Source organism: Bufo gargarizans, chromosome 2 (genome assembly GCF_014858855.1).
Source record: "Bufo gargarizans isolate SCDJY-AF-19 chromosome 2, ASM1485885v1, whole genome shotgun sequence".
NCBI classification, from domain to species: Eukaryota; Metazoa; Chordata; class Amphibia; order Anura; family Bufonidae; genus Bufo; species Bufo gargarizans.
Genome location: NC_058081.1, coordinates 695,253,412 through 695,274,545, shown reverse-complemented (window position 1 = coordinate 695,274,545; position 21,134 = coordinate 695,253,412). Strand labels below are relative to the sequence as shown.

At 47.8% G+C, this 21,134-nt stretch overlaps 1 protein-coding gene across 1 annotated transcript; it reads right to left on the bottom strand.

Annotated features, from left to right (window-relative positions):
* Window positions 1–10,681: 10,681 nt before the first annotated feature.
* UBE2S (ubiquitin conjugating enzyme E2 S) lies at window positions 10,682–18,945 on the bottom strand. The gene is made up of 4 exons (XM_044278554.1): window positions 18,612–18,945; window positions 16,271–16,418; window positions 14,113–14,303; window positions 10,682–11,188 (listed from the first exon to the last, which is right to left on the bottom strand). Exons 1-4 carry the CDS (start codon window positions 18,612–18,614, stop codon window positions 10,898–10,900), a joined length of 633 nt encoding a protein of 210 aa, XP_044134489.1. The 5' UTR covers window positions 18,615–18,945; the 3' UTR covers window positions 10,682–10,897.
* Between the last annotated feature and the right edge of the window lie 2,189 nt (window positions 18,946–21,134).

Here is a 21,134-nt window from a genome sequence, read left to right as displayed (position 1 = left end):
GCGGAAAACACACACGCAATCCGCATCGTATGCAGGTCCCCTTAGGGTACAACCATACGTCTGTACAGGCCGCAGCTCCCTCTTGTTAAAGGGGTTCTCATGGGTTTATCATATTCATAGGTCATCAATATCAGATCGGTGGGGGTCCCCCCACCCCACGATCATCTGTATGAGGAGACGGCGCGCCTAGTGTGCACATGCCGTGTCTCTTCCTGTCCTCTGCTGCTGTCCCATAGACAGGAAGAGAGACAGCATGTGCACCGTCTCCTCATACAGCTAATCGGCGGGGGTGCCAGACCCCCACCGATCTGATATTGACCTATCCTATATCATCATTATGAAAAAGCCCAGACAACCCCTTTAACCCCTTAAGGACCCTGGGATTTTCCATTTATGCGTTGCTTTTTTTTCCCTCCCGCCTTCCCATAGTCCTAACTTTTTTATTTTTCCATTCACATATAAGAGCTTATTTTTTGCGGGACAAGTTGTACTTTCTAATGGCACCATTTACGGTTACATACCATTTAGTAGGAAGCGGAAAAAAATTCCAACTGGTGTAGAATTGGGAAAAAAAAGCAATTCTGATAAAGGTTTTATTTTTTATTTTTACACTGTACACTATAAAGAACAAAAGTACTGGGAACTCTCGGAATTTGCGACCAATATTGAATTTATTAATTAGAACTATGTGCTAGGTAAAAGATAAATACTAATACACACTAAAACCCCCCAAAAAATTTCAATCAATAAAATCCATTATATAACATTCATAGTAAAATCATGCCAATAAAATCGATAAATAAAGCTAGTTGGATTGTTTGTATAATTAATCCCATTCACTAGCAGCATTCAGGGGTGTGAGTCCATTATTTTGAATCTCCGATCCGAATTTAATATAGGAAGACAATGCTTTCGAAAGAAAAAATATTCGAACAGAAATGTCTCTTCAACTTAATTGTGTAAGGCTGGGTTCACACCTGAGCGTTTTATAGCACGAACGATCGCGCTGTAAAACGCTCGACGCCCCAAGAAGTACAGGAGCTTCTTTGGGGCGCCTTGTCGCGCGTTCCCATACATAGACTTTCGGGAACGCAGGACAATGGGCGTTCGCTTGTCTCTGTATGCGCGATTGCAAACGCCCGTACAATCGCGCATACAGAGCGTACGTTCAGTACGCTCAGGTCTGAACCCAGCGTTAAGGTACTTGCCCAAAGTTCGTTCAAGCGGCTTCCCGCTACATTAAATTCTCAGTGGCGTCCCACCGAAATGACTTAATGTGTATTGCCAACACAAAATCGGTAATAAATTCGAACAGTCTTACCATTCGATGTAGCAGGTGCTAGACGTTGGTCTTTAGATGTATTCCACTGTAGTCCTACGAGTTGTATGGATCGTTTCAGTCTGACTTTCCCACGCCGGCCGCTTGTTTGCGCACAAGTTTCAATAGTTGTGCACGATCTTTATCAAGCTTTCGGTCGCTTTTGGCGTAGCAGACAATATATTTATACCAGGCACTTTTCTTGCATCAGTAGTCCATACGTTGTAGTAAGATCCTTTAGGGGGTTGGAACCAGACACGTTTCGGGGTCTTATGTTACCCCTTTCTCACCACTGAGAATTTAATGTAGAGGGACGCCGCTTGAACGAACTTTGGGCAAGTACCTTAACACAATTAAGTTGGAGACATTTCTGTTTATTCGAATATTTTTTCTTTCGAAAGCATTGTCTTCCTATATTAAATTCAGATCGGAGATCCGAAATAATGGACTCACACCCTTGAATGCTGCTAGTGAATGGGAATAATTATACAAACAATCCAACTAGCTTTATTTATCGATTTTATTGGCATGATTTTACTATGAATGTTATATAATGGATTTTATTGATTGAAATTTTTTTTGTTTTTTTGTGTGTATTAGTATTCATCATTTACCTAGCACATAGTTCTAATTAATAAATTCAATATTGGTCACAAATTCCAAGAGTGCCCAGTACTTTTGTTCTTTATACTGCATCTCGCTGAATAGATTTCACTGAGCACCTCACTTGATCTTGGGTGACCCAGTGCGTCGCATTATACCTGTATTACACTGTACACTATGCAGTTATCTTCATTCTCCAGGTCAGTACGGTTCCAACGATACCACACCTGTAAAATTTTTCCAGCGTTTTAATACTGGAAAAAATATATATTTAACCTTTGCGGAATTTTTTTTCTTCTCAACCATATTCTGACCCCTATAACTTTTTTTTATATATTTGTAAAGACTTTTTTTTTAAGTCACCTTGGGTGACAATAACTGGCAATCATTTGATTGCCCAATAGTCTATTGATGGGTAAATATTCATCAGTAAAGACTTATTTTGCACTATACCAATACAAGGCTGCCACCTGGTGGTCTGTACTGGTATATACAACCAATTGACACAGAAGCCTGCTTGAGGCTCTGGTCAATTAGCACAGGGTAACAGGCTCAACGATCTCTGCCGGGGAGCGCTATTACCAGACCAGAAGCGTGCGACTTCCGATTCTGGTCTGCGCAGATGCCGTGGTCACATTTGACCACGGCATCTGAAAGGTAAGATGTATGCGATCAGCCGCGGGTGTCTTTAAAATAGCTGCACGAGCGAGCACCATGTTTAGGGACCGGACCTATGACGTACAGCTACCTCATGGGTCCTTAAAGGGTTAACTAATGAATACTGCACTGTTTAGTCTGTCTGCATTAATGGCCGAGCAGCACCTTCAATATTAACAATGCAGACCAGTTGCAAAGTACAGTATTCACTAGTTAACAAGAGCCAGCTGCCGCCCGTACAGCTGTGCGGTATAAAACCACGCATTGCTCCCGTATGGAATACGGACCCATTCATTTAAAATGGGTCAGCGTACATGAGCGGTGGTTTTCACGCATCACTTTTGCGTTGCGTGAAAATCGCAGCATGTTCTATATTCTGCGATTTTCACGCAACGCTGGCCCCATAGAAGTGAATGGGGCTGCGTGAAAATTGCATCGCATCTGCAAGCAAGTGTGGATGCGATGCGATTTTCACGGATGGTTGCTAAGAGATGTTGTTTATAAACATTGGTTTTTATCATGCGCGTGCAAAACGCAGTAAATCGCATTGCACCCGCGCAATAAAAACCAAACGCGATCGCAAACAAAACTGAATGGCTTTGTTTGCGAAATCGCGCAGTTTTCACTGAACGCACCCAGACATGCTCTTCTGTCATCCAAAATGGTTGCCCGGTGCACATTGTGCATGGGTGGTCCACGACGCTTCCCACTTGTCCAGCCCTGTACACATGAGCGGTGCTGGCCAATCCAAGGGCAGCAGGAAGTGTCTTGGGTTACCAAATGCACTGGGCATCAGGGAGTCTGAGAAGCGGTGCGGCCATCTTAAACGGCAGGAGTCTGGCAGTAGTTGGATCTACCGCTAAAAAGTCAGCGGTGTTTGAGATTCTCATCCAATAGTGGGACAAAAGATTATTTTGGTGACTGAACAAAAAAATGTAAAATAAATCTTCCGTCCCTCTCTCGCTATCATTGAACATATACGGCCAGTATGAACAACGGCGAATAGGGACTACAATTTGTATGGCCGTGTCTGTAAAATGATTGTTTACCAGATGACCGCTTCCTTAAGGGCTCATGCACACGACCATATGTATTTTGCAGGCCGCAAAACACTGATCCCGCAAAAAATACGGAAGTCCGCGTGCATTCCGTATTTTGTGGACACTGAAAGAAAATACATTCGTGTGTATGAGCCCTAACCCCTTTCAGACTCTGCCTAATTTTGGAAATCTGACGTCAGTTTATATGGTAACTACTTTAGAACGCTTTTACTTAGGCTACTTTCACACTAGCGTTTCTATTTTACGGTCCCTATGATGGATCTCAATAACGGGAAAAAAAACTTCTGTTTTGTCCCCCATTTATTGTCAATGGGGACAAAACGTAACTGAACAGAACGGAGTGCTCCAAAATGCATTCCGTTTGGTTGCGTTCTCATACCGGAGAGCAGCATGCTGCGGTTTTCTTTCCGTCCTGGGATGCAGAGCAAAACTGACAATAGAAAACTGATCCGTCCCCCATTGACTTTCAATAGAGTTCATGACTGATGAGTCTTGGCCATGTTACAGATAATACAAACGGATCTGTTCATAGCGGAGGCAGACTGTTGTATTATCAGTAACGGAAGCGTTTTTGCCAGATCCAGTAACAATGCTAGTGTGAAAGTAGCCTATCCAAGCCATTCTGAGTTTGTTTTTCGTGACAACTTCATGTTATGGTAATTATATTAGACCAGTTTTACTTTTATTTATTTAAAAAATCCAAAATGTGGGAAAAAAAAATCCTATTTTCTAATTTTGAATTAGGAACAGATGATACCTCATACAAAAAGTTATCAATATTCCCCATATGTCTGCTTTATGATGGCTTAATTATGTCGTTTTATTTTTTTAGGACGTTGGAAGGCTTAGAAATTTAAAAGCAATTTTTCTAATTTTAAAGAAATTTTCTAAGACCTACTTTTTAAAGGACCAATTCAGTTCTGAGTTGACTGAGGGGCTTATGTTTGAAACGCCCACATAAATGACCCCATTTTAGAAACTAAACCCCTCAAAAATCACTTTTGCAGATTTTCCATTTTAATAAAATTTTTTCCCCTATAACACAGCAAGGGTTAACAAAACAAATCTGAGTATTTATTACCCGGATATTGCAGTTTACAGAAACACCCGATATGCGGTCGTAAATCTCTTCATGGACGCACCCCATGGCTCAGAAGGAAGAGGACCATATGGTTTTTGGAGGACAGAATTTTCTGGAATGTTTTTTGGGTGCCATGTCACATTTGAAGATACCATGAGGTACCTATAAAAAGGAAAGCCCCAAAAAGTGACCCCATTTTTAAAACTATACCCTCAAGGAATTTATCGAGGGGTGTAGTGAGTGATTTGGCCTCAACAGGCATTGCAAAGAATTTACCAATGCTTGGCTGAAAAAAATTAAAATTTTCCCTATTTTCCAATAAAATTTTACTTTAGCCCCAGATTTTTTTTCACTGTGGGTAACCGGAGAAAAATAATCCACAATCTTAACCCGTTGCCTCCTGAATATCGCAACACCTCATACATGTTCAAACTACTGTATGGGTACACAGCAGGGTTCAGAAGGGAAGGAACATGTGCATCTGAAGCCTAAATTGTTAATTTATACAGAGGTGAAAAAAAAAAGTCCCAGGAAGTGACCCCAGTTTGGAAACCTCACCGTATTGTACTGCATTAGAACTGTCATTGTCACACAGACATAAGCCTAGATGAGCTTCATGGACTTCCATTGCTGGTAGGCCACAAGCCCTTTGTAAGGCCTCTTGCACACAAAGCACCCATTGCAGTGAGCCAGTGGGTTGAGGGGGAGCCCCCTCCCTCTGTAAAGCCCTTAAATGCACCGGTTAGTATTGACAGCAGCATCTTAGGGGTTAATCGGACAGAATAGGAGCTTTTAATTTGTTACAGAAAATAGAACAAATTTTTCCGTACTGAGACTCAGATCTAAAGAACATGCCACCACTTAAGGGCTCATTCAGACGTCCGTATGCTGTCCACAAAGATTCAAATCTGTTTTTTTGCGGATTAGATGCAGACCTATTCACTTCAATGGGGGTCTGTTCTTCCGCTCTATGGCTCTCCAAAACCTAAAACAGGTCCTATACTTGTCAGTGAAAATCAGGAAGGGCCCGCAAGAATGTGGAATGCAAAACAACAAATCTACATTTTTGCACACGGCCGTCTGAGCCCTAAGGGGAATGTGTCATCAGAAAATGTCCTATTGTTCAAATCATGTTTTCATGTTAAACATTTTTTAATCCCTTCATGACGAAGCCCATTTTTCTTTTTTCCTGCCCACATTTCAAGAGCCTAGGGGTGGGTGATATAGGCGATATGCGATATAAATTTGTGCCACGATATGGATTTTGTGCATATCGCCCGACCGCCATATGATCACGCTCTCTGCACGCACCATGTTCTCCTGAGCCGGCACAGTGGAGAAGGAGGGAGTCCCTCCCTCCCCACTGTGCGCGGCTGACCACTAATGAGAACAGAGGAGGAGGGGAGGGACTGACAGTAAATCATTGAGTTTTCACGATCTCAGATGAGAGTGAAAACTCAAATCCGATGGTATATTCTAACCCGCAGACGTTCCCCATGGTGACAGGGACGCTTGCCTGGAGGTTAGAATATACAGGGCCACGCCGCTTACAGGAGCACATTTATAAACTAATCAGTAACTTTAATCATTGCTAATCTATTTATTGGATTCCTTATTCTGTCTTAGCTCCGGTAACAGCAGGCAGTGCGGGCGGCGCTCACTCACTGACGTCACGAGCCTGCTCCTCCCACTAGGCAGCGCAGGCGCGTGACGTCAGTGAGTGAGCGCCGCCCGCCCGCACTGCCTGCTGTTATCGGAGCTAAGACAGAGTAAGGAATCCAATAAATAAATTAGCAATGATTAAAGTTAAAGTTACTGATTAGTTTATAAATGTTCTCCTGTGAGCGTCGGGGGGGGATCTGTGGATGTCACTGTTTAAGGGAGGTGGATCAGTGTATGGCACTATTTAGGGCAGGGGGATCTGTGGATGTTACTGTTTAGGGGAGGAGGATCTGTTTATTGCACTATTTAGGGGAGGGGGATCTGTGGATGTCACTGTTTAGGGCAGGGGGATCCGTGGATGGCACTGTTTAGGGGAGGGGGATCAGTGGATGTTACTGTTTAGGGGAGGAGGATCTGTTTATTGCACTATTTAGGGGAGGGGGATCTGTTTATTGCACTATTTAGGGGAGGGGGATCTGTGGATGGCATCATTTAGGGAGGGGGATTTGTGGAAGGCACTATTTAGGGAGGGGGATCTGTGGATCGCACTATTTAGGGAGGGGGATCTGTGGATGGCATCATTTAGGGAGGGGGATCTGTGGATGGCACTATTTAGGGAGGGGGATCTGTGGATGGCACTGTTTAGGGAGGGGGATCTGTGGATGGCACTGTTTAGGGAGGGGGATCTGTGGATGGCACTGTTTAGGGAGGGGGATCTGTGGATGGCACTGTTTAGGGAGGGGGATCTGTGGATGGCACTGTTTAGGGAGGGGGATCTGTGGATGGCACTGTTTAGGGGAGGGGGATCTGTGGATGGCACTGTTTAGGGGAGGGGGATCTGTGGATGGCACTGTTTAGGGGAGGGGGATCTGTAGATGGCACTGTTTAGGGGAGGGGGATCTGTGGATGGCACTGTTTAGGGGAGGGGGATCTGTGGATGGCACTGTTCAGGGGAGGGGGATCTGTGGATGGCACTGTTCAGGGGAGGGGGATCTGTGGATGGCACTGTTCAGGGGAGGGGGATCTGTGGATGGCACTGTTTAGGGGAGGGGGATCTGTGGATGGCACTGTTTAGGGGAGGGGGATCTGTGGATGGCACTGTTTAGGGGAGGGGACTCAGCTCCCTGCTGTTGTGTGCACAAAGCACAGGGGGAGGGTGAAGTCCTATTCACCCTGATAGAGCTCTATTAGGGTGAATATGACAAGGGTTCTAGCCCTTAAGAAGACTAATAGTTATTAAATAAAAAGTAAAAAAATAAAAAAGTTTAAACACCCCCCCAATATAGAAAAGAATATATCGCAATATATATCGCATATCGTACATGCTTAAAATTATATCGCAATATAGATTTTAGGCCATATCGCCCACCCCTACAAGAGCCATAACTTTTTTTTTTAGTTTACTGCTCACAGCCATATGAGGGTTTATTTTTTACACTTTCTAATGGCTCCATTTAAAGGGGTTCTGTAGCTGTTTCTTACTGGTGGGGGTCCAAAACCTGGGACCCCCGCCAATCAGCTGTTTGAGAAGGCAGCGGCGATTATGTGTGCGTCAGACCCCCACCGATCAGATGCAGATCTATCCAGAGAATAGAGCAGTAAGAAGCTACAGTACATCTTTAATTTAATTTAACATGTCTTGTATTGGAAAACATGTTTTTGATATTATGGCATTCACGTGACGTCATTGTGCGCCTCAATACGATTACGACAATGTCAAATTTATAGTGTTGGTTCACTACTTTTAAATAAAAGCCTTTGAAGAAAATCAAAATTCTCTGTATAGAGCTGTAGGAGGGCTTGATTTTTGCGAAACTAATTTTATTGGTATCATTTTTAGGGTAAGTACAACTTTTTGATCATTGCTCAATTTTTTTTGTTGGGGGTGACGTGGGGGCGGCCACAAGGAGGAGACACACTGTTTGTGGGGGGGGGGGGGGGGGGGCCACAAGGAGGAGACACACGTTTTGTGGGGGGCCACAAGGAGGAGACACACGTTTGGGGGGGGCCACAAGGAGGAGACACACTGTTTGTGGGGGGCCACAAGGAGGAGACACACTGTTTGTGGGGGGGCCACAAGGAGGAGACACACTGTTTGTGGGGGGGCCACAAGGAGGAGACACACTGTTTGTGGGGGGCCACAAGGAGGAGACACACTGTTTGTGGGGGGCCACAAGGAGGAGACACACTGTTTGTGGGGGGCCACAAGGAGGAGACACACTGTTTGTGGGGGGCCACAAGGAGGAGACACACTGTTTGTGGGGGGCCACAAGGAGGAGACACACTGTTTGTGGGGGGCCACAAGGAGGAGACACACTGTTTGTGGGGGGCCACAAGGAGGAGACACACTGTTTGTGGGGGGCCACAAGGAGGAGACACACTGTTTGTGGGGGGCCACAAGGAGGAGACACACTGTTTGTGGGGGGCCACAAGGAGGAGACACACTGTTTGTGGGGGGCCACAAGGAGGAGACACACTGTTTGTGGGGGGCCACAAGGAGGAGACACACTGTTTGTGGGGGGCCACAAGGAGGAGACACACTGTTTGTGGGGGGCCACAAGGAGGAGACACACTGTTTGTGGGGGGCCACAAGGAGGAGACACACTGTTTGTGGGGGGCCACAAGGAGGAGACACACTGTTTGTGGGGGGCCACAAGGAGGAGACACACTGTTTGTGGGGGGCCACAAGGAGGAGACACACTGTTTGTGGGGGGCCACAAGGAGGAGACACACTGTTTGTGGGGGGCCACAAGGAGGAGACACACTGTTTGTGGGGGGCCACAGGAGGAGACACACTGTTTGTGGGGGGCCACAAGGAGGAGACACACTGTTTGTGGGGGGCCACAAGGAGGAGACACACTGTTTGTGGGGGGCCACAAGGAGGAGACACACTGTTTGTGGGGGGCCACAAGGAGGAGGACACACTGTTTGTGGGGGGCCACAAGGAGGAGACACACTGTTTGTGGGGGGCCACAAGGAGGAGACACACTGTTTGTGGGGGGCCACAAGGAGGAGACACACTGTTTGTGGGGGGCCACAAGGAGGAGACACACTGTTTGTGGGGGGCCACAAGGAGGAGACACACTGTTTGTGGGGGGCCACAAGGAGGAGACACACTGTTTGTGGGGGGCCACAAGGAGGAGACACACTGTTTGTGGGGGGCCACAAGGAGGAGACACACTGTTTGTGGGGGGCCACAAGGAGGAGACACACTGTTTGTGGGGGGCCACAAGGAGGAGACACACTGTTTGTGGGGGGCCACAAGGAGGAGACACACTGTTTGTGGGGGGCCACAAGGAGACACACTGTTTGTGGGGGGCCACAAGGAGACACACTGTTTGTGGGGGGCCACAAGGAGACACACTGTTTGTGGGGGGCCACAAGGAGACACACTGTTTGTGGGGGGCCACAAGGAGACACACTGTTTGTGGGGGGCCACAAGGAGACACACTGTTTGTGGGGGGCCACAAGGAGACACACTGTTTGTGGGGGGCCACAAGGAGACACACTGTTTGTGGGGGGCCACAAGGAGACACACTGTTTGTGGGGGGCCACAAGGAGACATACTGTTTGTGGGGGGCCACAAGGAGACATACTGTTTGTGGGGGGCCACAAGGAGACACTGTTTGTGGGGGGGCCACAAGGAGACACTGTTTGTGGGGGGGCCACAAGGAGACACTGTTTGTGGGGGGGCCACAAGGAGACACTGTTTGTGGGGGGGCCACAAGGAGACACTGTTTGTGGGGGGGCCACAAGGAGACACTGTTTGTGGGGGGGCCACAAGGAGACACTGTTTGTGGGGATCTAGGAGGGCAGTAATGTGGTTGTGAGTACTGTTATGCAGGGTGCAGGGGCCAGTGGACAGATTTGGAAGCTGTCAGCGCACATGTGACTACTTCTACGGTTATTAGGAAACAACGATACTGCCGACACCGGTTTACCGCTGAACCCTAGTCTATTGCCCATGGTGGCTGTTGTAAAGCATGTCTTAGCTCAGGCAAGATGGCCACCCCCATAATCATGTACGGCAGAAAAAATAAAATAAATCTACAATCAGAAAATAAAAACTGATTAGAAAAAAGGATGCGTCGCTGCCTGGTTTTTAACAGCGGAAAAAAAAATTGGTGATTCATTCCCTTAAATGATCCCAGGGGTCGGACCCCACCAATTCAATTCGTTTTACCCAATCCTGTGGATAGAGGATAAACCCCATCCACAAAACTCATTAAAATAACGTTTTTTTATATGGAACATTTCCAACAAAAAGACGTCCTACAAAAACAGATTTCTTTACGAAAAAATGAATTTTAATAGACTTATAATTTAAATAACTTAGATTGAAAAAAAAAATAACAAAAGCAGGCTTTAAAAAACAAAACAAAAGAAAGAACTGGAAAAAAAAAAAAAAAAAAAAGACAGGATATGGATTTATTACTTTCCCAGACTTTCTTGCACGGTCCCTTCCCTACCTGGTTTAAAAGTTCACTCGGCACCTCAGCCCTGCCCCTCCTCCACTTAAAGTCGCCTCAAAGCTCGCTTTTTGTCTGTTTTCTTTTTTGCTGCCAGTTTCTTGTCACGATCTCCAGCATGTTTCTTGGCCATAGGCCCATCCCCCACCACTCCGGCTGATGCAGACGAGCAGGGGTCCGTTGCGTCCTTGCCCCTTAAAGAGGAGCCCTGGGCATGAATTTCAGTCATAAGTCTTGCACGGGATGCATACTCTTCATAGTTCTCCAGTAACAGGCGGCCGGCCTCTTCGTTCAGCGCCGATTCGGGGTTTGGATGAATTAACAAACACTTTATGGTCTATGAGAAAAGAAAATCGTAAGATAAGAATGGGAACAACAGAAGTGGGTTCTCCATTGAGGGCAGAAGCTGAACTACAGCTTCCCGTACCGAGGAACAAGTGGGGACCTATAGTCCAGATGAGGAGGGGTCCCATACATTGGCTTAGTCGCCAATTTACTAATCATTTCATACATGACGCATCAAAATATAATTTTTTTTTTTTTTTAGAGTCTGCCACCCTGCCTGTTTTTTTTTCTTTAAATATTACTCCCATACAACCCCCCCCCCCCCCCCCTTCTCAGGGAGAAGAGCAGTTTTAACTCCCTGCAAGTATTTATCTAAACAAAAACAAAAAAAGTCCTCTTTAACCCCTTCAAGCAACAGCCGCTTTGGACAAAATGCCAGAGCCTCATTTTTCAAATCTAAAATGTGTCAATTTATGTGGTAATAACTTTGGAACGCTTTTACTTATCCAATCAATTCTTAGATTTGTTTTCTCGTGACACATCGTACTTCATGTTAGTGGTGAATTTGAGTTTATACGTTTTACCTTTATGCATAAAAAAAACCCCCAAATTTGCAGAATATTTGGAAGATTTTGCCATTTTCAAAATTAGAAGGTCTCCACTTTTAAGACAGATAGTGATACTTCATAAGATAGTTATTACTTTACATTTCCCATATATCTACTTTATGTTTGCTTCTTGTGTCATTTTTTTTTCTTCAGGAAGTTAGAAGGCTTAGAAGCAAATCTTTCCTATTACACAGTAAGGGTTAGCAGCCAAACAAACCTCAATATTTATTACCCTGACTCTGCAGTTTACAGAAACGCCCCACATGTGGTTGTAACTTGCTGTATGGGCACACGGCAGAGAGCAGAAAGAAAGGAACGCTATACTGTTAACGGAGGGCAGATTTTGCTGGAATGGTTTTCAGGTGCCATGTCACATTTGGAGAGACACTGAGGTACCCCTAAAAAGAAAATCCCCAAAATTGACCCCATTTTGGAAACTACACCCATCAAGGAATAAATCTAGTGGTGAAGTGAATGCTTTGACCCATCAGGCGTTTCATAGAATTGAGAAATGCATGGCTGTGAAAATTAACTTATTTATGTTCATCACCAGCAGTTAGGGAAGAATTACGAGCCAGTGCGCAGGCGCAGTGATCGGATGGATGTTCTCAGCTGGACACTAGCCGGTGCTTTTTCCCTACCCTAACCGCTGGTGAGGCTCCCAGCGCATGGGCAGTGTCGGCCGGTGTCCCACTGAGAACATCCATACGATCACAGCGCCTGCGCACTGGTCCGTAATTACCCTAACCGCTGGCGAGGCTGCCGGCGGATGCGCAGTGTCCAGCTAACTCTGCTGAAATTTCCCTACCCCGTTGTTGTGCGAAGACGCGGCACAACTCCTCACGTCATGTCCAGTGCGGCCGCGTCACAGCAGGAAGTGACAAGGGTAGGGAAATCTCACGGGTAAGGAGATCTAACGGAACACCGGCTTTCCAGGTGTCTACTCTTGGAGAGATCGGAGACTCAGTAAATTACTTGCGATTTGGACATAGTTACATCCAAATGCATGAAGGGGTTAAAGCTTAATATTCATGGTCCCATCCTCAGGATAAGTCATCAATATGTGATTAGGGGTCCGACTCCCCACACTCCCATCAGCTGTTTGAAGAGGCCGCAGCGCTCCAGTGGGCACAGCAACTTCTTCCAAGGCCAATGACATCACATTCATTGGTCACATGAACCATTTGCAGCTCAGTCCCATTCAAGTGAATAGTCCAGGCAGCAATACCAAACGCAGCCACTATACATTTTTTTAGATTGTCAGGTTGCAGTAACTTGCGGGTTACAACGTGGCACCATTCTGAGACACCATTAGTGCTGCACAGCGACTTTCTGCTGCTCCGACCAGAGTCACTTTGCAGCCCCAGCCAAAAAGACTGTTCACACAACAGTCAAGCATCTTCAGCCTAAATGTTCTGGTCCTGGCGTGTACAGCAAGAGTCCCCATAGGCTTCTATCGGATAGTGGTATGCCAAGAGCATTCATGTCACATGTTCTGGGTCAGTATGCCTTGTTCTCAGCTGTACCGAACAGCAGTCAGATATTCTCAGGAGACGGGAATCCTACAGCAAACACCTGGGAACAGTCTTGGGCTCTGAAATCCCTAATGCAGCATTTTGTTATCCGTATGAGGGTCACAATTCGCATTGAGCTTCGGATCATAGTTCCAAAGTCGATTCGCTAAAAAACTTTGCTTTTAAAGGGGTTAATGCCCAGGCCCCTCACACCGGGTATACTTATTCTGCTGCCCGGCGCCCACGTCGGTTCTGATGCCTGAACAGCCGCCACTGCTTCTCCCAGACGCATTTCTGGGCAGTCAATAGCCCGGAAGTGATGCGGGTGCAGGGGAGCAGGGTAAGTATAACCAGTGTGAATGGCCCGGGCATTATAGGGGTTGGTTAACCCCTTTAATGGGGTTTCTGTAGGCTCTACGGAGCCAAGCTTCGTCTTGGCCGAAGTGGTGCGAGACTTCAGTATTCCCATCTGCTGAATGAAACATTTTAAAATCGGAATCCAAAGTGGGCTTTGGTACTGGTTGGTACCTCGGTACCAAAGCAGACTTCAGATTCCTATTTTAATAAGTTTTTCAATACACACATAGGAATACTGTTGTAATTCAAAGTCTTGCGCCACTTCAGCCAAGACGAAGTTTGGCTCCACAGAGCCCATACATTTTAATGCTATACGGAAAACAGCATTAAGACCAAAGTTAATGGCCCAATTGACTGGTTCTGAGGCGAAGCTAGATTTGCTCAAGACTAGTCCCAATCCCAGAACCTGCTGCTGTTCTTCTGGCCATAGGACGGTAGGGTTAATGTAAGTTTGGTTCAGGAGATTCGCACAGGTCCGCAGTCCCTATTACACTCACCAGTAACACGTGTCTGATGCCAAGCTCAGCTTTCCAGTCCTTCTTTAAAATATTAACGCAGATTTCTCCATTGTTGCTGACATTCGGATGAAATATTTTGGTAAGGAAGTATCCTTTGGGAGGGGCTGCCGGAAAATCTTTGCCCAAGATCAACTTCATTCTGAAAATCCCTCCTGCATATGGAGTCCCTTCTGCAAACAAACCAAGAAACATGTTACGGGTTGTCAGGGGCAGGTAAGCAGTGAGGGGGCTTCACAGCAGTTGACGGGAGAACAAGGCCCGGGCTTCTTCACGTCTGTGCAGGAGGGGCCGCTCTAAACCTCTGCCGTACATAACAAAGACCAGACAAAAGAAATCCAGGGAAAAGATAACGGAAACCGAACAGACCATTGTAGTTCGTGGCATCCGTTCAGTTGTGTCAGATGTGCGCTGGATCAGACACTCGTTATTTCGCTCGTATACTGGAGCAGAATGGAAATGACTAGCAGTGACGTGAACTCACCACTAGCTGGAATTTGATACCGATCCCCAATGGCAATATCTCATTAATCCTGGGGTTGTGTCCCTTCAGTAAGTGCATTTATCGTGTAGAGAAAGTTAACACAAGGCACTTACTAATGTACTGTGATTCTCCATATTGCCTCCTTTGCTGTCTGGATTCATTTTTCCATCACATTATATATACACTGCTAGTTTCCATGGTTGTGACCATGCTGCAATCCATCAGCAGTGGACGTGCTGACACAGTAAGGGAAAAAGTGCTGTCCACTCTGGTGGCTGGGACCATAGGCAGGCACTTTTTCCTATAGTGTGCAAGCACGACCACCGCTGCTGGATGACAGGGTGGTCGTAACTGTGGAAACGAGCAGTGTATAATGTGATTGAAAAATGAATCCAGCCAGCAAAGGAGGGAATTTCTTGTATTAAAGGGATTTTCCCAGTGTTTTTTTTTTATTTACTCATGACCAATCTTCTGGATAGGCCATCAGTATCTGATTGATGGCAGTCGGCACCTGGGACCCCCGTTGATCAGCCGTTTGAGAAGGCACCAGCCCATGCAGTAGTGTCCTGGCCTCAGCTTTTCCAAGGCAAGTGACGACATGTTCATCAGTCACAAGGCCAATCTGCAGCTCAAACCCATTCAAGTAAATGTGGCCGAGCTGCGATACCAAGCACGGCCACTATACAATGTACGGCGCTGTGCTTGGTGCTCTGAGTAGGCCGCGGTGTTCACAGGAGCGCCGGTGCAGTCTCAAAACAGCTGATTGGTGGTGACGGAGCACGTGACAGCGAGAGAGAAGAGGGATTTTTTTTCTCCCTGGCTGTGACTCTCCGCAGCAGCCAGGGATAAGGAGACGCTCTTGAGAAAAATCGGTCACCGGTCTTCTCCCGATACCGATGCTATTAATTAGCATACAGGGCAGCAAAAGAACGGGGGAGGTTACACAGCAGCCGATCGGAAAGAAAATCACCGCATGAACATCTACTCATCATGCCACACACAGCCAGGTACTAATTGTGTAATGACAGGATCAGGACAGGTGAGAGCTGCAGATACCGGAATGAGTGGCGCTAGAAGTTTCCCCTAGCAGAAACTTACCAATAGTCTGGCAAGCACCCTGCTCTAGTTAGGGGGGGTCCAACACTGTACAAATAGTGCGGACTGTACTCGGAGTCCATTCATACATTTCCTATAGGAATAACAGGAGTTACGGAAGACACCAGGAGTACATTCCGTATGTGTTCCTTTTTTTGCGGACCCATTGACTTGAATGGAGCCACGGAACGTGATTTGCGGGCAATAATAGGACATGTTCTATCTGTTGACTGAATGGAAATACGGAAACTGAATGCATACGGAGTACATTCCGGTTTCTTTTGCGAAACCATTGAAATGAACGGTTCTGTATACAGAACGCAAAAAAAAAACGGCCTGTAAACGGAAAACAAAAACATTCGTGTGCAGGAGGCCTTATCCTGTAGATAAATGATAAGTATTATTGGCGGGAAAACCAGCTACAATGACAGCAGATTGTTGGAGGTGCGAGGTTTCAGACCACGGCCTGTCCGCTATTGATGGACTACCCTCAGGCTAGGCCGCCAACATCAAACTTCTGCACAGGGCACGAGGAAGAGCCCCCGCAGGCTCGACACCCACCTGGCCCTTCGATGCTGACTTGTACATCCGTTATATCCTCTTCATTGGGGATGATCTTTATGCCTTCTGGAGGGTCAGACGTCAGCGTAGAGACCTCTTTGTAGACCTGGCGAATTATATGTGGGGGCAAGTTCTCAACGTTTGAATTCTGCAAACAAAACACAAGAGATGACATTAACCCTTTCTACTCCGGGCCAGTTTTCGCCTTCCTTCCCAGGCCGATTTTTTTGGCAAATCTGACATGTGTCACTATGGTGTAATAACTTTGGAACACTTCTACTTATCCAGGCCGTTCTGGGACTGTTTTCTCGTCACACATTGTACTTCATGACACTGGTAAATTTGAGTCAATATATTTCACCCAATATAAAATTTACCCAAAAATTTTAAAAATCCACAATTTTTTAAAATTTCAATTTCTCTGCTTTTAAAACAAAGTGACACCTCATAAAATATTTATTACTTAACATTCCTCACGTCTACTTGATGCTGGCATTATTTTGTGTCTTTTTTTAGGACGTTAGAAGGCTTAGAATTTTAGAAGCAATTCTTAAAGGGGTTTTCTCATCTCAGACAATGGGGGCATATCGCTAGGATATGCCCCCATTGTCTTATAGGTGCGGGTCTTGAACAACCCCTTTAAAAAAACCTCACCCAATATTCTGGTCCTGAGGATTTTTCACTCAGGCTACTTTCACACCAGCGTTTTTACTGGATCTGGCAGGGTTCAGCAAAAGCGCTTCAGTTACTGATAATACAACCATCTGCGTCCGTTATCAACAGATCCGGTTGTATTATCTGTAACATTGCCAAGACGGATCCGTCATGAACTCCACTGAAAGTCAATGGGGAACGGATCCAATTTCTATTGTGGCAGAGAAAACCGATCCGTCCCCCTTGACTTGCATTGGGGGTCGTGCTGGACCAGTCTTGCTCCGCATCCCAGGACGGAAAGCAAAATACTACATGTTGAGGTTTGCTCTCCGGTCTGGGAACGCAACTAAACGGTACGGAATGAATTTTGAAGCGTTCAGTTCAGTTTTGTCCCCATTGACGATGAATGGGAACAAAACTGAAGCTTTTCTTCTTGGTATTGAGCCCCTATGATGGATCTCAATACCGGAAAACTAAAACCCAGTGTGAAAGTAGCCTGAGGCAGACGCTCAATGTGCCAAGTATCAGCCACATGTGGATGTAACGTGGGACGGAACTGCCTGGTTCCAAACTGCAGCAATTTCCACCCTGTTACCACAAGCGCCATGTGAGCATACACAGGTATGTTATAGGAACGATCTACCCCTGTGGCAGACCCCGCCGGCCACCCACCTGACACTACCAGACCCCGCCGGCCACCCACCTGACACTACCAGACCCCGCCGGCCACCCACCTGACACTACCAGACCCCGCCGGCCACCCACCCTGACACTACAAGACCCCGCCGGCCACCCACATGACACTACCAGACCCCGTCCGGACGGCCACCACCAGACACCGCCGGGCGACCCAGCACGGCCAACCCACTGACACTACCAGACCCGCCGGCCACCCACCAGACCCCGCCGCCACCCACCAGACCACGGACGGCCACCCACCCAACCCCGCCGGCAACCAACCTGACACCCACCAGACCCCGCCGGCCACCCACCTGACACCACCAGACCCCGCCGGCCACCCACCGACACCACCAGACCCCGACGGCCACCACCTGACCCCGCCGGCCACCCACCGACACCACCAGACCAGCCGGCCACCCACCTGACACCACCAGACCCCGTCCGGCACCACCCACCTGACCCACCAAGGACCACGCCGGCCACCCACCTCTGACACCACCAGGACCCCGCCGGGCCACCCACCCTGACACCACCAGACCCCGCCGGCCACCACCTGACACCACCAGACCCCGCCGGCCACCCACCTGACACTACCAGACCCCGCCGGCCACCCACCTGACACCACCAGACCCCGCCGGCCACCCACCTGACACCACCAGACCCCGCCGGCCACCCACCCACCTGACACCACCAGACCCCGCCGGCCACCCACCTGACACCACCAGACCCCGCCGGCCACCCACCCACCTGACACCACCAGACCCCGCCGGCCACCCACCCACCTGACCCCGCCGGCCACCCACATGACACTACCAGACCCTGCCGGCCACCTACCTACCTGACACCACCAGACCCTGCCGGCCACCTACCTGACGCTGAGGACACACAGACCACTCAGGTCTCCAGGTGACAGCAGGCTCTGGTCCATGAGGATCTCACAATGGAAGAGGCTGGAGACCTGCCACACACCGTCCCTCAGGCCCCAGCACCGCCACCACACACTCACCATGCCGCAGAACGATCCTGGCTGCCCAGAAGCCACCACACTCGCCTCCGATGTGTACAAGCAGTGGATAACTAGGAAAGTAGGCCTGGGTATCAGCTGGCGACGAGGAAAAGCCTGTGACGCGGTTGCCAAGTCCGGGCCTAGTTTCTACGTAGTCATCGACGCTCTTTCTCGTTCGTTGCCGTTACCGGACCCTCCCCTTTACTTTCGCGCCCGGTCTTAAACCACCCAGGCCTCCTTTCCTAGCTTGTGCACCCCCCCGGCACTAAGCCTTCACGGCCCTCCGACACCCCTTCATATAACCTTCCCTTCTTTCTGGACACGCCCACCTCTAATCGTTCTCCCACAGCCTATCAGGGCGCGGAGACGTCACGCGTGCCGACCAATGGGAGCGCGCACAAACGAATTTTGAGCTGTTGCCGCGCCCCCTGCGTGATTGACGGGTACGGCTTCCAATGAGAGGAAGGGATCTAAGAGTGACGCGGGAAACGGGAACAAGGCGGAGGCGGATTGGTGGGTTTGAATATCGCAACCTGACGCTGAGGCGACTGGGGCGTTCTTGCTCTTGGTAACGGCTTGAGCGAGGCAAGGGGCAGGGAGACAATGGGCAGTGACAGAGATACCGGGGACTGTCCCAGCTACTACTTCCGAGAGAGTGACGTCACGAGCGTTAATTATAGTGGATGTGCTAATGGTATTCAGCAGGCAGGCAGTGACGGCTCAGACACTCCAGCTGTGGCGAAACTTCGGCTCCAAGCATGCTCCATTCATTTCTATGGAGTTCTGAGAACTGCACAGCGCCAGCATACATCTTGGGAGTGGTAGTACCACAGCTGGGCGGAGGTCAGCCATCACAGGTAGGGCGTTAGTATACAGGTGAGAATATCCTGCAAAGTTCATTTATTTCAGTAATGCAGTTAGGGGACTTTCAAAAAAGTATCAAAAATTATATCGTATGATAGTCAAATCGTATACACGTAAGTAATTAAGTATCAAAGTTTGACGTGTTCTGCTAAAAATACCTTAAAGGAAACCTGTCAGCGGGATATTGTGTATAGAGCTGAGGACGTGGGTTGCTAGATGGCCGCTAGCACATCCGCAATACCCAGTCCCCATAGCTCTGTGTGCTTTTATTGTGGAAAAAAAAACTGATTTGATATGTATGCAAATTAACCTGAGATGAGTCCTGTACGCGAGGTGAGTCACGTACAGGACTCATCTCAGGTTAATTTGCATACATATCAAATCAGTTTTTTTTTCCACAATAAAAGCACACAGAGCTATGGGGACTGGGTATTGCGGATGTGCTAGCGGCCATCTAGCAACCCATGTCCTCAGCTCTATACACAAAATCCCGCTGACAGGTTCCCTTTAAATATATGGGTAGTAGGCTAAAAGTTGCCCTGGTGAGACTAATACCGTGTCAATTCACAGAAAAAAACAAAAAAAATAATAAAGATATTTTTTCCTCCTTTATCACAGGTCGGATTCCAGGGGAAAAGATATAGGTAACACTGGTACAAGTATCTGGGTTAGGGCTCTTTCACACTTGCGTTGTCCGGATCCGTCGTGTACTCCATTTGCCGGAGGTACACGCCGGATCCGGAAAAACGCAAGTGTACTAAAAGCATTTGAAGACGGATCCGTCTTCAAAATGCGTTCAGTGTTGCTATGGCAGCCAGGACGCTATTAAAGTCCTGGTTGGCATAGTAGGAGCGGGGGAGCGGTATACTTACCGTCCGTGCGGCTCCCGGGGCGCTCCAGAATGACGTCAGAGCGCCCCATGCGCATGGATGACGTGCCATGCGATCACGTGATCCATGCGCGTGGGGCGCCCTGACGTCACTCTGGAGCGCCCCGCGAGCCGCACGGACGGTAAGTATACTGCTTCCCCGCTACACTTTACCATGGCTGCCAGGACTTTAGCTAAACGTCGGATCCGGCAATGCGCCAAAACGACGTTTAGCTTAAGGCCGGATCCGGATTAATGCCTTTCAATGGACATTAATTCCGGATCCGGCCCTGCGGCAAGTGTTCAGGATTTTTGGCCGGAGCAAAAAGCGCAGCATGATGCAGTATTTTCTCCGTCCAAAAAACGTTCCGGTCCGGAACTGAAGACATCCTGATGCATCCTGAACGGATTTCTCTCCATTCAGAATGCCTGGGGATAATCCTGATCAGGATTCTTCCGGCATAGAGCCCCGACGACGGAACTCTATGCCGGAACAGAAGAACGCAAGTGTGAAAGAGCCCTTACTGATGTAAAAGGGATCAATATGTCCCTAGTTACAACCCTATAGCTAACTCAGCCCAGGGACACCTCCTAATGGTGGGGTGCCCTGTCCTCGTGCCTAGACCTATTATCTCCCTAAAGCGACCCTATATCTCATATTGTGGGCTGGACTATTTGTTGTTAGTCTCTAAATATACCTATACAGGATACTAAACACATATATAGAAATATACACAGCCCGGGACTTTCACACTAGCGTTAGTCTTTTCCGGTATTGAAATCCGGTAAAG